The sequence below is a fragment of the Daphnia magna genome, linkage group LG2 (assembly GCF_020631705.1).
Source record: "Daphnia magna isolate NIES linkage group LG2, ASM2063170v1.1, whole genome shotgun sequence".
Lineage (NCBI taxonomy): Eukaryota > Metazoa > Arthropoda > Branchiopoda > Diplostraca > Daphniidae > Daphnia > Daphnia magna.
In genome coordinates, this window is record NC_059183.1 from 10811442 (window position 1) to 10829025 (window position 17584).

The 17584-nt window shown below is 37.4% G+C and overlaps 1 protein-coding gene and 1 pseudogene across 1 annotated transcript; one reads left to right on the top strand and one right to left on the bottom strand.

Annotated features, from left to right (window-relative positions):
* Positions 1 to 46: 46 nt before the first annotated feature.
* On the bottom strand, positions 47 to 3602 carry LOC123469916 (annotated as a pseudogene).
* A 2810-nt stretch (positions 3603 to 6412) lies between these two features.
* LOC123469917 (zinc finger MYM-type protein 1-like) lies at positions 6413 to 7405 on the top strand. The gene has a single exon (XM_045169256.1). The coding sequence runs from the start codon at positions 6413 to 6415 to the stop codon at positions 7403 to 7405; it is 993 nt and encodes a 330-aa protein (XP_045025191.1).
* The last annotated feature ends 10179 nt before the right edge of the window (positions 7406 to 17584 follow it).

The following is a 17584-nucleotide window of genomic DNA, read 5'->3' on the forward strand; positions in this document are numbered from 1 at the left end:
GCAAATTGGGTGATTTGTGGTGTTTTCTTCCGTTTGAATTGATATTTCAGTTGAGTTGATTATTGTTTTTGATATTAGTTCCTAAAGTTTGTTGTTTTTCTTGTAACTAGTAACAGAAAGTTTTATTATAGTAATAGATATATTTACGTCAGTTAATATTGATAGGGTTTGGAAAGCTAATTTGAGATCCGGTTTAGTTGAATTTGTATCTTCTTTTCCTAATGCTACTGTCATTTTCTAAACCAGAAATGGAAAAATAGTATAAAGTTAAATATATGTGTTGTTATTAATAATTATTACCGTTTTTAATTTGTTAGTTTCTTCTTCAACATATGAGTGGATCCTTTTAAATTGCGCCAGGCGTGAATTAGGTATTCTATTATAAATTAATTAGTTGAAAATTTTACTTATTTTTATATTTATTAGTTTTATGCTATTACTTGTTATTTCTTCTACGTATGTCGGGTTCATGATTTCCCGCTGGATTGCTCCTGGTTTTCAGCCTTTGCCAGATCGTTTGTGCGGTAAGAAATAAGTTTATTATTTGAAATATATTTTAGTTAAAAGTTATTGTACTCACTTTTTAAATATTCATTGGTGAATATTGAAGACATTAATTCACTTGTGAATTTGTACATGGTGTATTTGGAATTTTTAATTGTATCAATTGTCCAGTCTTCTGCTACTATTTCATTGACTTTTTTTCAAGTTGTTGTTTAACACGCAATGGAATTGTAAATGGCTGTCTTGTGGGATATTTCTAAAAAAAAAGTTTAGTTAAGTTATTAGTTTAAATATGTTATTGAATATATTAACATATTACTGTAAGTTCGTAGTTTTGTATGGTTATATCAGATTCATCTTCAGATAAATTGTTATTCGAAGTTGAATCATCCTCGTTGTTATTATACTCAGGAATGATGTTTGTTGGTTGTTGAATTTGTATTTCTTTTTCTAGATTTTTCATTCCTTCTAGTTTTGTTGTATTATTTATATTCAATTATAAATGTTTCAAAAGTTATATCGTTAAAAAATGATTTACCTTTTTCTAAGTTATTTATGGTATCCTGCAGCTCTCCGTTTTGTGTTTCCAATTTTTGCATTTGTTGGTTCTATATAAAAATATAATGCTAAATATTTGTTGTATATAGTTTATTAGTATAATTATTATATTTACCTTGTTTATTTCTAATTCCTCTAATTGTCGTTTGTAAGTTTCAATAGCAACCTGATATCGAGTACAAATTATTTTCATTTTTTGCTACACAGTATTCTAAGAGTTCTTTAACTTATTTATTTCGTTTTCTTCTTTTATAGTTTTTGATTCAGCTTGAAGTTTTAAGATTTTGGCCACTAAAGATGTTTTTTTTTCACTAAGAAGTTTTTTTTCTTTTGTTTTGGTCATTTTAAAAATTTGTATGTAATTGTATTTTTGAAATTTTTGAATCTGTAGCAGATAACAGTAGTATACAGTTTTTCCAGTGTTGTGACTTTATATATATAATTATGTAATTTATAGTTTTCATGAATTATTCTTAATTGACTTTATTTGATTGTTATTTATTTTAATAAATTTATTTATAATTTATTATTTGAAAATGAAGTTATTGAATGTAAATTTTATATATATAGATTTTAAAATATAACATGCAACAACGATTAATTTCATGTTGCAGACTACATATTATATACTTTGTATTTCATTCATTTTTTAAAGTTTGTAGTGTGTACATCTGTGTATTGGAGAACACATATTTTGAAGGTAATTGTTCGTTGTTAATATTTTGGTAATAAAGTAGTGGTATTAGTATTTTTTTTATTTTTTTATTTATTATTTATTTGACTAATTTAATTACTTAACTTAATTATACATTACTTTATAAAGTTATTATTAACTTAATAGATTTACTTTACCTTACTGATTAGCAGAAATGTTACTTTTAACTTAACTTAAATGCGTTAATTTTACTTAATATTTAGAGTGTTTAACCTAATTAGTTAACTTTACTTTACTATTTTACTTTATTACTTTACTATTCCATTACTTTACCCACCCAAAACCCCTATTTTGCCTCGCATAGCTCGGGCTTGGTCCCGTTTAGTTACTTAAGTATAGTTAAGTTAAGTTATTTTAGTTAAGTAAATATGGTCGGGTAAAATAGACTTTTACCGCGAACGCTTCAGCAGGTTTACTGATGTCTGGAGTTTCACGTTTTAAAGTTTCCATCCTTCTTTCCTCGGCCAGTAGTCAGAGTGTGAGTAATTCCATAGTCTGTTCAGATTCCTTGTTTGTATCCCAAACAACTCTGAAATGTTGAAATTGGGATGGCAGGATACTCACGATCTTGTTGGTAGTCTGAACTTCTGTGACAATTTCTTCTAGATCTTTGAACTGTCTGACTAAACGTGATATTGGCCAACATGTCTTGAGATAGATGGAATCGATACTCATAAAACTGGGACCACAGTTGTCCTTTGTTGGCAGTGGTTCTAAGTGTGAATCTTGTTGACAGTCTGGTCCACATAGCTGCAGAGGTTTCACAATTGATAAGATACTCCCTCATTCTATCTGTGACCGTTGTATAAATATAATTGCTTGCAAGTGTGTCTCGCTGATGCCAGAGTTTTATGTCAGCATTGTTAGTCATCACATTTTCATTATTTTTAATCTATTGAATAATAAGAGTAAAAATGGGTCAGTATAAATTTAAAAAAATATATCAATGTGTTAGCATATTGCTAGTATTCATCTTCAACAAGTAAATAAATGTTTCACATTGTAGGCTTCAGTTCATAAGTTAACTGGGTAAAAACGTCAACAAGTGTAAATATTGTTCACCTTGTTGGTTTCATTTTAAAAAAAACTGGTTACAAATTGTCTTTAACTCTGCTGGTAGTTTTTCCACATCGAGAACAATTTGTTGTAACTCATTATTGCGAAGTAATAGCATTAAACCAAATCTCCATGTGTGAAAATTTGACCCATCAAATTTAGGAATGTGAGCCGTATCCCTAGATACATTTTTGATCTCGGTATTGTTCTCGCCATATTGAGAATATGTTTGACAAAAGAATACCTAGTGTGTAGCTGGGCCCATAACCTGTTGGAGAAATATAATAGATGAACGTAGTTGAGTTAACAGAACATTAAGTATATATTTGACCGGCTTGACGTTATACAATACTGTTATGTGAAGGATTGTATTCTTCCTGAGACTGTTGAGACACAGATAGTTTTAACAAGAGAGATAATCAGTAGAGAGGACTTCACGCTTCAGGTACCGTTGACAACTAGACGGGATTGCCTATATACAGGGTCTTCTCTTGCTCTGACTGACAACTACTAGGGCCAGCAGCCGACGCTATCTATGTTGATAGAATAGAACTTATTAGGTTTGTCATAATATTTCCAGTACGAACGAGAAGAATCTATTCGTCGGCTCCGTTAGACCACATAAGCCCGTCGTCGGATCAACCATAGCGGGTTGGATAAAGAGACAATTACAGGAGGGGGGTGTGGACATGCAGACGTTCTCGGCTCATTCTACAAGAGGTGCGGCCTTTCCGCGAGCAGCAGCCGGGGGGATACCCATCCAGGCCATCATCAAGGCGGCCAATTGGTCGTCAGAATCCACGTTCGCTAAATTATACAGACGGGACTTGCACAAAGAGCCCACACCGGCGGAGATAGTCCTGAGTTTGGAATAGGTGCCGTGGGGGCTTTAAAGAGCACAGTTCAGGTCGAATCGAACATTCGACCACAATTCGAAACTGATCGAGAGTGCGTAGCACTATCGACGATTCATTGTGATTGTGAAAGAATAAGAGAGAGAGACCTGAACTGTGTAATCCACCCACCCCCCCATTCAAGGACCTTCTCTTACGCTCGCGATATTCAATTTTTTCCGGTGTACCCAGAAGCGAGGTAGCAGCCAACAGTCCAGAGGCAGATTCTGATAGATTCCGAAAACCAAACTAAAGGGGAATACGACGAAAAGGTCTGAAGCAAAAGGGGGCGTATCACCTCCCACCTTGACAAAAAAATTCAGCTGTAAAGAGCTAAAATATACATGGTCAACACAGTTCAGGTTTCTCTCTCTTATTCTTTCACAATTACAATTGATCGTCGACAGTGCTACGCACTCTCGATCAATTTCGAATTAAACTGGTCCTCTTAGTAAATGATGAAAGTACACCAGGATATTACAGTTCACTGCCAACCAATGACATTGAAAGCATGTCACAAACGCCAGAGATATGCAGTCAAGTCCTTACTGAATGTAAGTTTCCGTGTTGAGTAAAATGCAGAGCTTTGATATCTTTTTAATTAATTTTATGTATTTTAATTTCAGCTATGCCAACCAATTTGCCACAGTCGGGCAGTGATGCTGGCGATTATTATTCTTCTTGGCGTCTTCCTGAACAAATATCACGTGAGACTTTGTCCGCTCGTAGACCATGTGGAACAGAGGTTTTAAAAAATTACTACTAGAAGACCAATCTAAAGGACACATTGTGGTAATAGTTTACGTCAAGTTAAACATAACAATATATTGAAATATTCAACTTTTGTAGTCTCAGTTGGTAAAGTCTTGCGGTGGTCAGTCAGAATCAGATGCGATTTGTCGTGCTTGGATAAAAATAACTTCAGTTGAGTGTCGCGCAGCCTGTAATTGGAAGGGTGTGAAAAGAGGGAATCACCAAAAACATGGACTCAAATTGTCATCGGTCACGGATGCCGTTTTCAGTAAGCGTTTTTATACAATTTTCGCTTTTTTATATTCATTATTTGTTACAGAGGGAATCAAAATGAACGCTAATTACAAAGATCTCACCGATGCGGTGTTCGAATCTGAAGCCAAGAAATTATTCATTCGTTCTCCTGAAAAAATTCGCAATAAGAGAAAGTGCTCAGCAAGCACGCCAGCAGATACCCCTGGACTAACCACTGATGTGGATTGAATAACGTCGTTGTAGTTGTGGTGTGAAGGATCATCATGCCTTTGCCCACGTTCTCAAATTTGATTTCAATATAATTAACCGGATTTAATCAGCGTTTGTATTTGTTATTTCTAAAGCAAGTTCGGTATACAATAGTACATTCACATTAAATGTACCGTGTGAACCAATATTGTAGCATACAATTTACATCCGTATATCAAGACAATCCCCCCTTTACCATAGGACATGTATGGCAATTGCCGAGGGGGGGGGGCCACGGCGCTTAGGGGGGCCACTTTGGGCAATTAAATTTTTTTAAATTTTGAGTTGTGTATGCCTATAAACTGTAAAGAATGAGCAAATCGTTTTGAAATAAATATTTTTTTGTTTACTGCAAAAAATGTTATGCACTAGACAAGTGGATTATCCACTTTTGGGTTAAAGGCAAGAACATGTTGCAATGTTGCTCTGCCTGAGGGGAGAAAAGCCCAAAATAGGGTAGTCTTACTTGTCCAGACCAGACTGCCAGTCTAGCACAGTTTTGATCATGGCTGACGAAGGGGTTTTCTCAGTTGTTCAGTGATTTAGTGTCTGAGTGTAGTAAAATGAGTGAAAATGTTTAAAAAAGAAAATCAGGGTGTGCTCGTAGAAAAGAAAATGCACAGAAAAAAACAGAATTGGATAACCTTCTTGCGTCCACGGGGAAAATGTTAAGTTTTTAAAAACCGGCAGACGTTGTGCTTCAGCAGCAAAACGATAGTGATGTTTATACCACTGAAAGTGATACCAGTGAAAGTCAAGAAAGTGACGTGGATGGTCAACTCACTCAACTGGAAGATGAGAATTATGAGGATAATTTGGATAGTCTTTTATCGGCGAAAGCATCAGAGCCATGCAAAGACTTCACTGTGGTCGAAATAGGTAATTGTAAACTTTTTACTGTATTATTTGAAATTTTGAATTCGATTTAGTACTCCTATTCTTAAATCCCCATTCCCCAAGGCGTACTAATTACCTTAATTATATGCCCTGCTCGGCTGCTCCGTAATGCAAACGATCTCAATGGATTCATTCAATTTTGGGGTATAACTATACCTATATCATGCAGGTTGTTTTCAAGATCCGGAAACCACGTCATGTTCGGTTAATTTTTCTTGGGATCCAGCTGAATGGGAAAGGTGCAATCAAAGTTTAATTGATTACCTCGTTTTGAACCAAAGCATTACTAAGGTGCCCCCAAAGACTTTTCAGCTTCAATGAGAGAGGACGCCAAAGGGCGAAGATGATTCGCAAACCAAACAATGTTTTACCGGGAGTTAATCAATAACGAAGAACAATTCAGAGATTGGCTAATTTATTCAGCTACAAATGGAAGTTTGTATTGTCTACCTTGCTTTTTTTTTTTGGAAAAACCAAAAGTAATTTGGCCTCTTCTGTTGGATTCTGTCACTGGAAAAATTGTCATCAAATAATGAATGAGCACGAAGGCTCATCAGATCATCGTAATGCTATCACAACATTTTTTCTTCGGTGTGAGAAAGTTGAGGGCCAAGCACGAATTGACAGTCAGTTTGTTGCAACCTACTTAAGCGAAAAATCATATTGGAAATCAATTTTGAAGCGATTGCTGTCAGTAATTTTCTTCTTGTCATCGAGAGGTCTTGCCTTCCGTGGTTCAAACCAAATCATTGGCTCCCCCAAAAACGGTAATTACCTTGGTTTGCTAGAAATCATTGCTGAATACGACACACTTTTAGCCAATTACCTTAAAGACTACGGCAATAAAGGAAAGAGAAATGTATCCTATTTATCGGCTAATATATGCGAAGAATTTATTCAATTAATTTTAGAACAAGTGCTGCAGTTTATTGTGAAGGAATTAAAGCAAGCAAAGTACTACTCAATTATAATTGATTCAACACCTGACGTGTCTCGTGTAGATCAATTAACACTTAGTTTTCGTTACGTATTGGAAAATGGAAATCCAGTTGAACGTTTTGTTGGTTTTATACCAATGTCTGGCCATTCAGGGGCTGCAATGAAAGATTTAGTCATGGAAACACTTGAAAAGCTCCAGATTTCTATTGAAGACTGCCGTGGGCAATCATATGATATCGCATCAAATATGTCTGGAATATATAATGGATTGCAAGCACTTATCAAAGAAAGAAACGGCTTAGCAGAGTACGTCCCCTGTGGTTGTCATTCTTTAAATCTTGTTGGAGTGTGTGCAGCTGAATGCAACGGAGCTTGCGTTGATTTTTTTGGCCTAGTTCAAGAAATTAACAACTTTTTGTCTGCCTCGACTCACAGCTGGGGGGTTTTATTATCACACCTTGATGGTAAGAAAATTAAGGTACCAAAGTGCCTTTCGGCAAAGAGATGGTGTGCTCGGGCAAATGCTGTTACTGCCCTACGTGAAGAATATCCGTTGTTTAAGAAAGTGCTTGATGAAATCGCTTGAGACAACAGTCAAAAGGCCAGTAGAAGAAATGAAGCCAGAAGTCTATCAAACAAGTTAAATTCTCTCGAGACTGCCGCAATTACCGTCGTTTGAAACGCTATATTGGAACGAGTGAATAAAACCAGCAAATTACTTCAGTCCGTTGAAATGGATCTTGGTTCAGTAATTGATTTGTATGATTCCCTAGCAGAATATCTCCATACTGCTCGATCAAATTCTGAAAAATATGAGGAAGAATCAAAGATGCTTACTGAAATTCAAACGTATGCCGCCGATGAAAAAAATTGAAAACGTAAACATGATGAAATATGTATTTATGTTTCAATGTTTGCTACTTTAAAAAGTTTTCGAAAGTTTCGCTGTTTATTTTATTACAATCTAATGAATAATTGTATTTTAAAAGACAGCGTAGAAGATGCCAGTTTTACAGGGCAATCAAAAATGGGCTAATATTAACAAAATCTTTGATCATCTCATCAGTGAGCTGAACAGAAGAAAACAAGCCTATGTTTTGGTGCATTCTAAGTACGCTTTTCAATACTTTTCGGTTTGTTTGAGGATATAGTGTACGTCACTTACGTCAATAATAGTAGCAGATATAACTTAGAAATATGTAACAGATATAAAAGTCATTAATGAGTGTTTGGTCTTTTTCTTTCTTCAGATTTTCTTTCTTGACCAACCTCGACAAATTAACATCGGATGAAATAACGGAGGCTGCCACAGCTCTAGTGAAACGATATCCCAAGAATGTGGACTATAACCTGGGAAGTGAACGCCTTCACTTCAAATCATTCTTTTCTTCCTTTTGTGAGTTTTGAAGCCAACCAGCATCATAATGGCGAAGATGATAGATGAATGCAGTCGAATCAAGAAACCAAAGGTTACAGCTTTACATCTGTTAAAATTCATAAAGACCCGAAACTTGTCGTCCATTTTTCCAAACTTAAAACAATTCTCCGTATTCTTCTTTCCACTGCTGTTACTAATTGTGCTGGGGAAAGATCATTTTCTGTACTTAAACGTGGGAAGAATGCTCACCGTTCCACAATGCAGCAGGTCCGTTTGTGTGCATTGTCTATTATTCAAATTGAAAGTGATATAGTCAAGTTGTTGGATATTGAGTCTACCATTGAACAGTTTGCGGAAAAAAACTCGCAAAAAACTGTAATCGTTTTGATAAAAATAACAATACAGAAATCTTTGAAAAAATGCCGATCAAGAAAAAAGCGCAACAAGACTTTTTATTTTACTTGAGGAGAGGGGGGGGGCAATCTGCATCCCTGCCTAGGGGACAAAAAATCGCTAAGACTGGCCTGTATCAAGAAAATTAAATCATTAGTTTTGAATCCAAATCAGTATATTCTTGGTATATGAAACGGTACGTACCCTTTGTAGGAATACGATGTACAGTATGTTCCAAAAAAATCCGACTTCCCCCCTTTAAAAAAAATGCCACCTACTAGCGTGTGGTCAAATTACATGGAGTTTTTGGCCGAATATTGGGGTCGGATAAAATGCGGGAGGACAAAAGTAAAAATTGCCATGGAAACGAGACATGCAAGTTGCCCTACCCTCCCGCTCTTATTTTCCTAATATTTGTCTTTTGAAATTTATCTAAGAGCTGGAGGGTAGAGCAACTTGTCGTTAGGCATAGCCAACTATTTTTGCAAACTCCTAAATTTTTTTTCAACTACGCTACGAGACACAGACTTAGGGATGGGAAGTCTCGTCGCTATGGTAACCAGACATTCGTTGTAAGGGATATTCAGAACCAAAAAATAAATAATTAATTCAGCAATTTGTTTTTGTTTATTTCAATAAAAATCTTTACAAAAATAACATTTTGTAAATTTCATTTTTAATATTTTGTCCAAAAACCATTGGCCTCTACGACTAAATTTAACCGCTTTGGCATCGAATTAGACAGAATCTGCCAATAGTTTGGTCGCTGGTTATAACGGATCCAGTTATCATGAGCGCGATTGAAGACGTCGTCTGCGGTCCTGGGATGGCGGCAGTCAAAATCTTTAACAATGTCACCCCACACATTTTCGATGGGGTTCATGTCCACACTCTTGGAAGGCCACGGAATTCAATTTGAGGGTACTCACGAAACCATTGAGTGATGATGCGGGCTGTGTGTATGGGAGACTTATCCTGCACAAAATGAACTTGTTGTTCGCCATAATGTTGGCGAACCCATGGAAGAAGTTCCTCTTCCAAAATTTCCATATATTTTTCTTTAACAAATCGGTCATAAATTTTTATAAATGGCCGGCTCCAGCGACGGACGAAAAACAAGCACAAACAGGAACGGTTTTTCTGCCGCTGGTGTCATACACTTGAACGTGTTCGCGATTGAACCTCGTTCCATTTGGCCTATAGGCAAAAACACGGCCACACTCGTCAGACCTAATAACAACAACATTATTATCAAAACTATTATAAATTATTAGGATTGGAAAACGTCCGGCTGGCATTTGAGCGGGGGGTAAACGGGGTTGTCTGATCACCCCGTTTTTTGACCGCCGGACGTTTTCCAATCCTTTTCCAGGTAATTTTTTCATCAACGCGAAATGCAAAATGTGTGTTTTATAAAGATAACGGGATAAGTTAGTTAAAACAAATGTCTTAAATAGATAGATAAAGTGTATTTCTCTACCCGAAAGTTTTTTCATCACTGAAAATAACATTGCCCCACCATTCTGCAGGGTAATTGCGGTATTGAAGAGCAAATTGAAGCCGGTTCTCCACATGTCTTTCAGTTAATGAAAACTTTCTGGCAGCGCGTCTCGGATGAAGATTTATCTCCTTCATTCTCCGTATAACGGTTTGCTTGCTTATTTTAACGGAGGCAGTGTCTGCATTGGAAAAATATATTTCTAAAATGTTGCAATTAAATAACCATCATGGTTGCAACTTGGGCTCTGCCCCGATTGCCTGCAACCCGGGTAACTATCGGGAGATAGTGGTGCGATACCAGATACCATATGTTGTATCGCACCGCTATCTCCCGATAGTTACCCGGGTTGCAATACCAGATACCATATGTTGTATCGCACCGCTATCTCCCGATAGTTACCCGGGTTGCAGGTAATCGGGGCAGAGCCGAAGTTGCAACCGATTTATACTAAATAATTACCTGCAATTTCACCAGCTGTTGTGATTGGCTTGTTAGTAACAGCAGCAAAGAGACGCTGATCTTCCCGTGCTGTGGTTTTTTTTTTGGCCTTCCTGATCCCTCCTTACGTTTAATGTCTTCGGTTTCAGAAAAACGATTTTTCCAAAGCACCACGGTAGCCCTGCTGCAACCTAATTGACGGGAAACTTGATTTATTGAGAGCCCGGCTAGGCCTAATGAAACCACAGAACCTCGTTCCGCAACACTTAATTTTTTTGCGCTATTTTCGCGAAACATTTTATTGAACTGAATCAGCCTTACAAGCCAACCCCCGCTTTTATATCAATTAGTAGCATAAGAACAAAGATGCCACTATTCATTAAATTAGTTACCATAGCGACGAGACTTCCCATCCCTAAGTCTGTGTCTCGTAGCGTGTTGAAAAAAAATTTAGGAGTTTGAAAAAATAGTTGGCTATGCCTAACGGCAAGTTGCCCTACCCTCCCGCTCTTAGATAAATTTCAAAAGACCAAAATTATGAAACAAAGAGCGGAAGGGTAGGGCAACTTGCATGTCTCGTTTCTATGACAATTTTTACTTTTGTCCTCCCGCATTTTATCCGACCCCAATATTCGGCCAAAAACTCCATGTAATTTGACCACGCGCTAGTAGGTGGCATTTTTTTTAAAGGGGGGAAGTCGGATTTTTTTGGAACATACAGTACATTGAGGTACGTTGATGGCTATTTATGTGTTGGATCTTAGTTCTTCTTAGTACATACATACAATGTACGCAACCCACATCGAACGGAGGGGTAAATTGGATGTTGATATTATGTTAACGGAGCGTACAAAACTTATGTTGCACATCCATTGATGTACTTTCATTTTATATTCTGTTAATGTAACTGTGCTAGTAGGGAAGGCCATATGGGAGGAATAAACCAACCGTCAGGCCGCAATAGAGCGTAACAGTAAATGGTTGGATTTTATCTGACCGCCCGAGAGAACCAACTCACCAATTTCGTCCGCTTAAACTGAATATTTTTGTAATTTCTGAATTCATCTCTTATAGCTTTAACATGGCGGAAGAACATTTTGCACAACTGATCGAGGTTTTTCGCGCCCAAAACGAGTTTCAACAACAAATGATGGCACAGAATCAACTACGAAACCTCGCAAACGGCGATAGCTAAATGGTAAGGTGTTGGGATGTGAACTGAAAGGTCTTTGGTTCAATTCTCGTGTAGTACATAAAAAAAAACATGAAGAAGAATTACGATCAAAAAAGAAAACGGCCGCCAACCTTCGCAGTCGGTGATCTTGTCCTCGTCGCTCACGTTATTCGCTCTCCACATTTAACCCAAAAGCTGCTTCCTAAATTTATCGGCCCCTTCTAAATTACGAAACGGTGCTCACCTCTCACTTATCTAGTGAAATCTCTTCCGGTCACCCGGAAAAGAATGTGGCGCCGTTTTCCCGCTCACGTTTCCCAATTGAAAAACTACAAGACACCACGGGAGTTCGATTGGCCAGCAATGGAGCCGAACATTGAATTTAAAAAAATAAAATAAATAAATAAATAAATAAATTCATCCTATGCCGCTATACAAATTTTTCTTCTGTTTGTTCCGGTTTTCTAGAGAAAAACGCGAGTCAGGAGAGGCCGTGTAACGTCTGTCGGTCATTCTGACCCCAAGAGACCTCTTCTCCGAACTCTTCTTTCTTAGTTTACATCCTTCCTTCCTCTCTCTTCGTCGAATCAGTCCGTCGTCGTACACTTAACACCGATCGACGAGATAACGTCTTCGACTATTCTTTATACCCCTCTCTCGTTGTTTTCAAGGACTCTCTCTTCTTCTGTTTACCCGACCGGGTTTGTCTTTTCTCTCTCTTCTACTGGAACTCAGCAGGTCGTAACCTAAGTCTACTTAACTAAGTATACCCTATTTCCCGTCTTTACTGTTATGTTTTTGTATTGTTCACTTTGCCGGAGCTGGAATGCCACAAAGCATGGCCAGCGTAAATGTGTGTGTTTCGGGTTGAGCTGGAATGCCACAAAGCATGGCCAGCGGGACTACTACGTACGAACGGTCGTGGAATCGGCAGGTTCGTGTTGTGCCGTGATCATGGACATTGAAGGTCGCATTGTGTTAATGCGGGCCGAACCAGAATCTCATGTGTAAATCACGTCAGGAAAATAGACCGAGAATTGATGTTTGACCCTCGTTTTCTGCCCCGTTTCTTAACATTATTAGTTTTGTTTATTGTTTATATTTCTTTCCGTTTCCTTTCCGTAATACAATGCCTTTTAACTTTATAATTTTTTTTTCATTTTTTAGAATATTACTTAATTAAGCAACGGTATAATTTTATTAACATTACTGTAATAATTGTGAATTTCCACTCATGGGCATTCGGGTAGTGGAACCGGTTCCAATAACCGATATCATTACTGTGTACCCTATTTGACTTATTTTGTGCAATACATTATAGTTTTATTTATTTTCCTTCACTTGCCCACTCTTTTTAAAGTTAAGGCTGAGCCATATCTTTTAAAGGGGGTATTTTGAATGAAAGAAAACCGCTTGAAAAGCACCTACCCGAGTAATGACCCATCAGCTATTTTCCAGGTAGGCAGGACGGTGCGGTTTAACGTGGCTCGGGTAATACCTCTATGCCAGTACACAAAATTAAAATAGCTTCATAGGTAAAAATATAATGTCTAAATAAAATTTTTTTACAGAAATGGACAGCCGATTATGGGGGCTATCCACTTCCGTTAAATTTTTGCTTAACAAATATCTAACCGAGTAGTAAACCGATTGGATATTTTTGTCGGTGTGGTTTGACGGATCGTGAAACTAAATGAATTATAATCGGTAAACTATAAGCTCTATATTGTAAAAAAATTGCAGGAATGGATAGCTCTTGATAAGATCTATCTATTTGTTCAAAATTATTACATTAAAATTTTTACTAAGGTATTAAACCGGTTTACAATTTTTTGTTAAGGTCGGTGCGGTTTCACAGGTATCGATCGATAGATCTTATTAAGAGCTATCCATTCCTGCAATTTTTTTCAAATATAGAGCTTATAGCATATATAAATATAATATTATAGCTTAAACTTCCGAATAAAATTTCGAATAGAAAAACGAAAAAATTTGAATATTTATTCGTTATTTGTCGAATAAAAATTTGACTTATTTGTATTCGTTATTCTTATTCATTGTAACTCCATACTGTATAATTTCAAATACAATTTCGAATAAGAAATTTTATTTTTGTTCGGCAAACAATCTCATTTTGATTGCTGTTTAGTATACATATTTTCTATTTTTAATGGCCTATATTCCATTTTTATTCGATTTTTCAGAGTCATAGACCCCTGGTTGCTCCACTCTGGCTATTTTCCCTCTCATAAAAGGGGTACCGTATACTGGGGCTACTTTACACAACAAATGCCAACTTTTCGCAGTTTTTTACCATAAACCCTGTACTGGTCTAGTAAAACTAAAGCGGGAAAAAGTGTTTATAGAAAAAGAGATGACAAATTCATCTGCATTTGTCCCATTTCGATAGCTGTTGTAGGAGGGCTGATACAAGCATATGAAAATGGGTGTGTAAAGTTACCCCGCATGGCGCTACTTTACACAGCAATGCATTCCTTATGGGAATTGAGAGAAAAAATCAAAGTTGTTCAATAAATCGCTAACGGGTAGGAATTTTCCAACGAATTTTTTACAATAGTGTAACAGATTCACTGGGTTTAAGGGATGTATTCAGTCATAGACAGCTTACACGACCCACACACACAGCATTACACAGAGACAGCACTGACAGCACCAACAAGTAGTCTGAATCACTACATTTTACTGCCCCTCTGGCCGGTCATAGACGGACTTTTGAGTCCTCTGACATCCGGCCAGAGTGGCAAAGTCCATTGACATCGCACATTTGCATCTCTTAGCATCCGGCACTAAGCGACAAAGTACATTGACGCTACAATAGCTACTTTTACACGCCAGTATTCTTCTCATAAAAAAATCCGTAAAATACTGAGTTGATGCGACCACAAAAAATTAAAAAAATAAAAGTTTATGGTTTTGACGGGAAAATAATTTCACAACTAAAAAACGCCGTTATGGATTTCAGATTTTTTTTTGTATTTGTGTTGCCTACCATGTGGCTAATGCATTGGTAAAAAAATTTCGGATTTAATTTATGTTTACGCCGTGAAAACACTCGAACGAGAACGAAAAAACACCTTCGCGTTTGATAGGTTGGGGCAGCTCTTTCAGAATATCCACCGATGAGATGACATTAATGTCACAACGCTTAGGAAATGAAAAACTGGCCTTTGCCCTCTTCCGTAGACACATAACTTCGAGGGAATTGCTGTTACGATATCTAATTACTTTTGCAACGTAAGGTTTTCGAGCCCTCCCAATGGAAAAGAAAGCTATGATCCATTTTCCCGAAACGGTGTTTTCAAAATCAGGAGAAATCGTTTCACTTTCGGATTCACAGCTTTGTGCATCATCTGAGATGTTAGCAAGGCCACTGTCTTCTTCTTCTTCCGCTGACCCAGTATCTTCATCAGCAGACGAATATTCCATTTCTTCATCGAGCAATGAGTCACCCTCTTCGTCGATGTCATCTTCAGAACTTTCATTCGTAAGACTTTTACCAGCTTCCACGGCCACTCGTTGCCTCCGAATCATTTTTGGTTTCTCACTGTATCTCTTACTTTTCCAAACATCGACTAGCACTGAAGTGATTGTGGTTTGCACTTCCGAATTTGGCAGCGTTTCAAATCGTCTTTGAGATAGAATTGCCTGGCGAGATAGACATCGCGCGAAACCACTCTTCAAATTGGTACTAGCAGTTTGCTCGATCTCTTGCCAAAGTTTTTCAGTAGTTGCGGGAAAAAATGTTTTTTCACGGTTGAAACGTTCGGATAATCAGCCTTGTAATTGTCGAGGATCTCTATCCATTTCCGTTTCATTGGCCCAAAAAAGGCAACATCCAAAGGTTGTAAGTAATCCGTTGCATTGGGAGGAAGGCACACGAATTTAATGTGGTTTTCCTTGCATGCATTTAAAACTTTCAAAAAAAAAGTGACTTGATAGATTGTCGCCGATAAGAGCTTTTTTCCCAATTTTGTTCTTTAAATAAGGCAAGGCAATTGAAAAAAACCAATCTTCGAAAGTCGTGGCATCGAACCAACCAGACTTTGACGAAGTATAGCGTGCCCCTTTTGGTCCTCCAATCCGTCATGTATTAAATATTCCTTTTGCTTTATAACAAATGAAAGGAGGCAACAGCTCCCCGGTTGCTGTGCCCGCAATCATTAAGGAAATGTTGGACTTGCTGAAGTCCTTTATTTGATATCGATACTTAGCCCCTCTTCTGACAACGCATTTCTTTTTCCCATGGTCATCGCTGAGATTAGTTTCATCGAAATTAATCATATTTTCATCAGGGACATCAATCAAAGTATTTTCAAGATGGTCGAAATACTGATTTAACACCTCAGCGGACACAGAAGCTCTCTTTCTCGAGTAGTTAGGAACAAGACGCAGTCTGAGAATGTCGCGATGGTGATTCAAAAATGAATATTTAAAATCTCGACCTGAAAGCTTGCCTTTTAAGACATCTGTCTTAATTTCCATAAAGAATTTTCGTACGATGACTCTCAGTGTTGTTGCATCTACGGGAAACCCCCATTCAGCCATTGTAACGATCCCTTCAACAATCCCCTTTTCCTCATCTGTTGTCATCAGTGTTGGATGGCCCACACTCCCGGGATGCAGCCCTCTAATTTTTTTCCTAAGGTGCTGAACGGAATTCCATAAATTTCAGCAACTTTTTGTAAGCTATTTCCTTTTCTGATTTCAATTAAAGCGGCTTCTAGCTGTTCTTTTGTAAAGTCTTGATATTTTCTGCTTCCTTCTTTTCTCCGGTAAAGCCTTACCATTCCTCAAAATGTGTAAGGAAACCAAAGACCTTGAAACAAAGTGTACAGTATCCTGCACAAAAATCCGAACACCGATTTAATTTTTTAAAGCCACCTTTTGGCGGGGTAGTGGGTTTTTTGTTTGTTTTTCTTTAAGGGGGAGGGTAGACGGGGTGATGGACACGACAGGGTAGGGTTGGGTAAGTCTAGACATTTTAAAAAGGTGCCTTAAGGTATTACGCTTTAAGGCAAGTTACAGGTCGGGACATTTTTGCAACCCCCAGGGTGGTGTGTTTTTTAAAACGTCAGTTGGAAATTTAGGGCTTGGGCTTGGTAATGTTGCCGAAACAATTTAGGATATGTTCCAGCTGCCTGTAAATGTTTACGTCGCTGTCAATGGCGTAGGTGTAGCGTTTCTGAATGTGATGCTGGAGAGCGGCGTTCGATTCCAGATGAGTTGGTGAGTTAATATGGTTAACTTACGAGAAATTCTCGTTTATATATAAAACAAATTTTCATCGAGCAATATGTGCTTTTTTTGTTTATTTAATAATTTAAAAAATAATAATCTCTTTCATTCTAGAGAAATTAATATTCCCAGCAAATTCGAATGAAGAATATTATAACGATACCAAATATCTTGCAATTCTTTTTTGGGAATCGAACTCTGATCTACGGCGTCGCAATCAGAGGCTCTACACATATGCCATCGGTATCGAGATAATTGTGCACAGGCAGCTATCTAATTTATTTGGGTAAGGAGTATTACACAGCCTAAGTCCAACATTTCCAACTGTCGTTTAAAAAAAACACACCATCCTGGGGGGGTTGCAAAAATGTCCCGACCTGTTACTTGCCTTAAAGCGTAATACCTTAAGGCATAAAAAAAATGTCTAGACTTACCCAACCCTGCCCTATGTGTCCATCACCCCGTCTACCCTCCCTCTTAAAGAAAAACAAACAAAAACCCTTTACCCCGCCAATAGGTGGCTTTAAAAAATTAAATCGGTGTTCGGATTTTTGTGCAGGATACTGTACATCGACTAACAAAAAAAGCGTGGGGTAACTTTACACGCCTGTTCATTTTGTATAAA

Coding starts and splice junctions, on each gene's coding strand:
- LOC123469917 (XM_045169256.1), top strand. CDS start 6,413: ATGAATGAGCACGAAGGCTCATCAGATCATCGTAATGCTATCACAACA.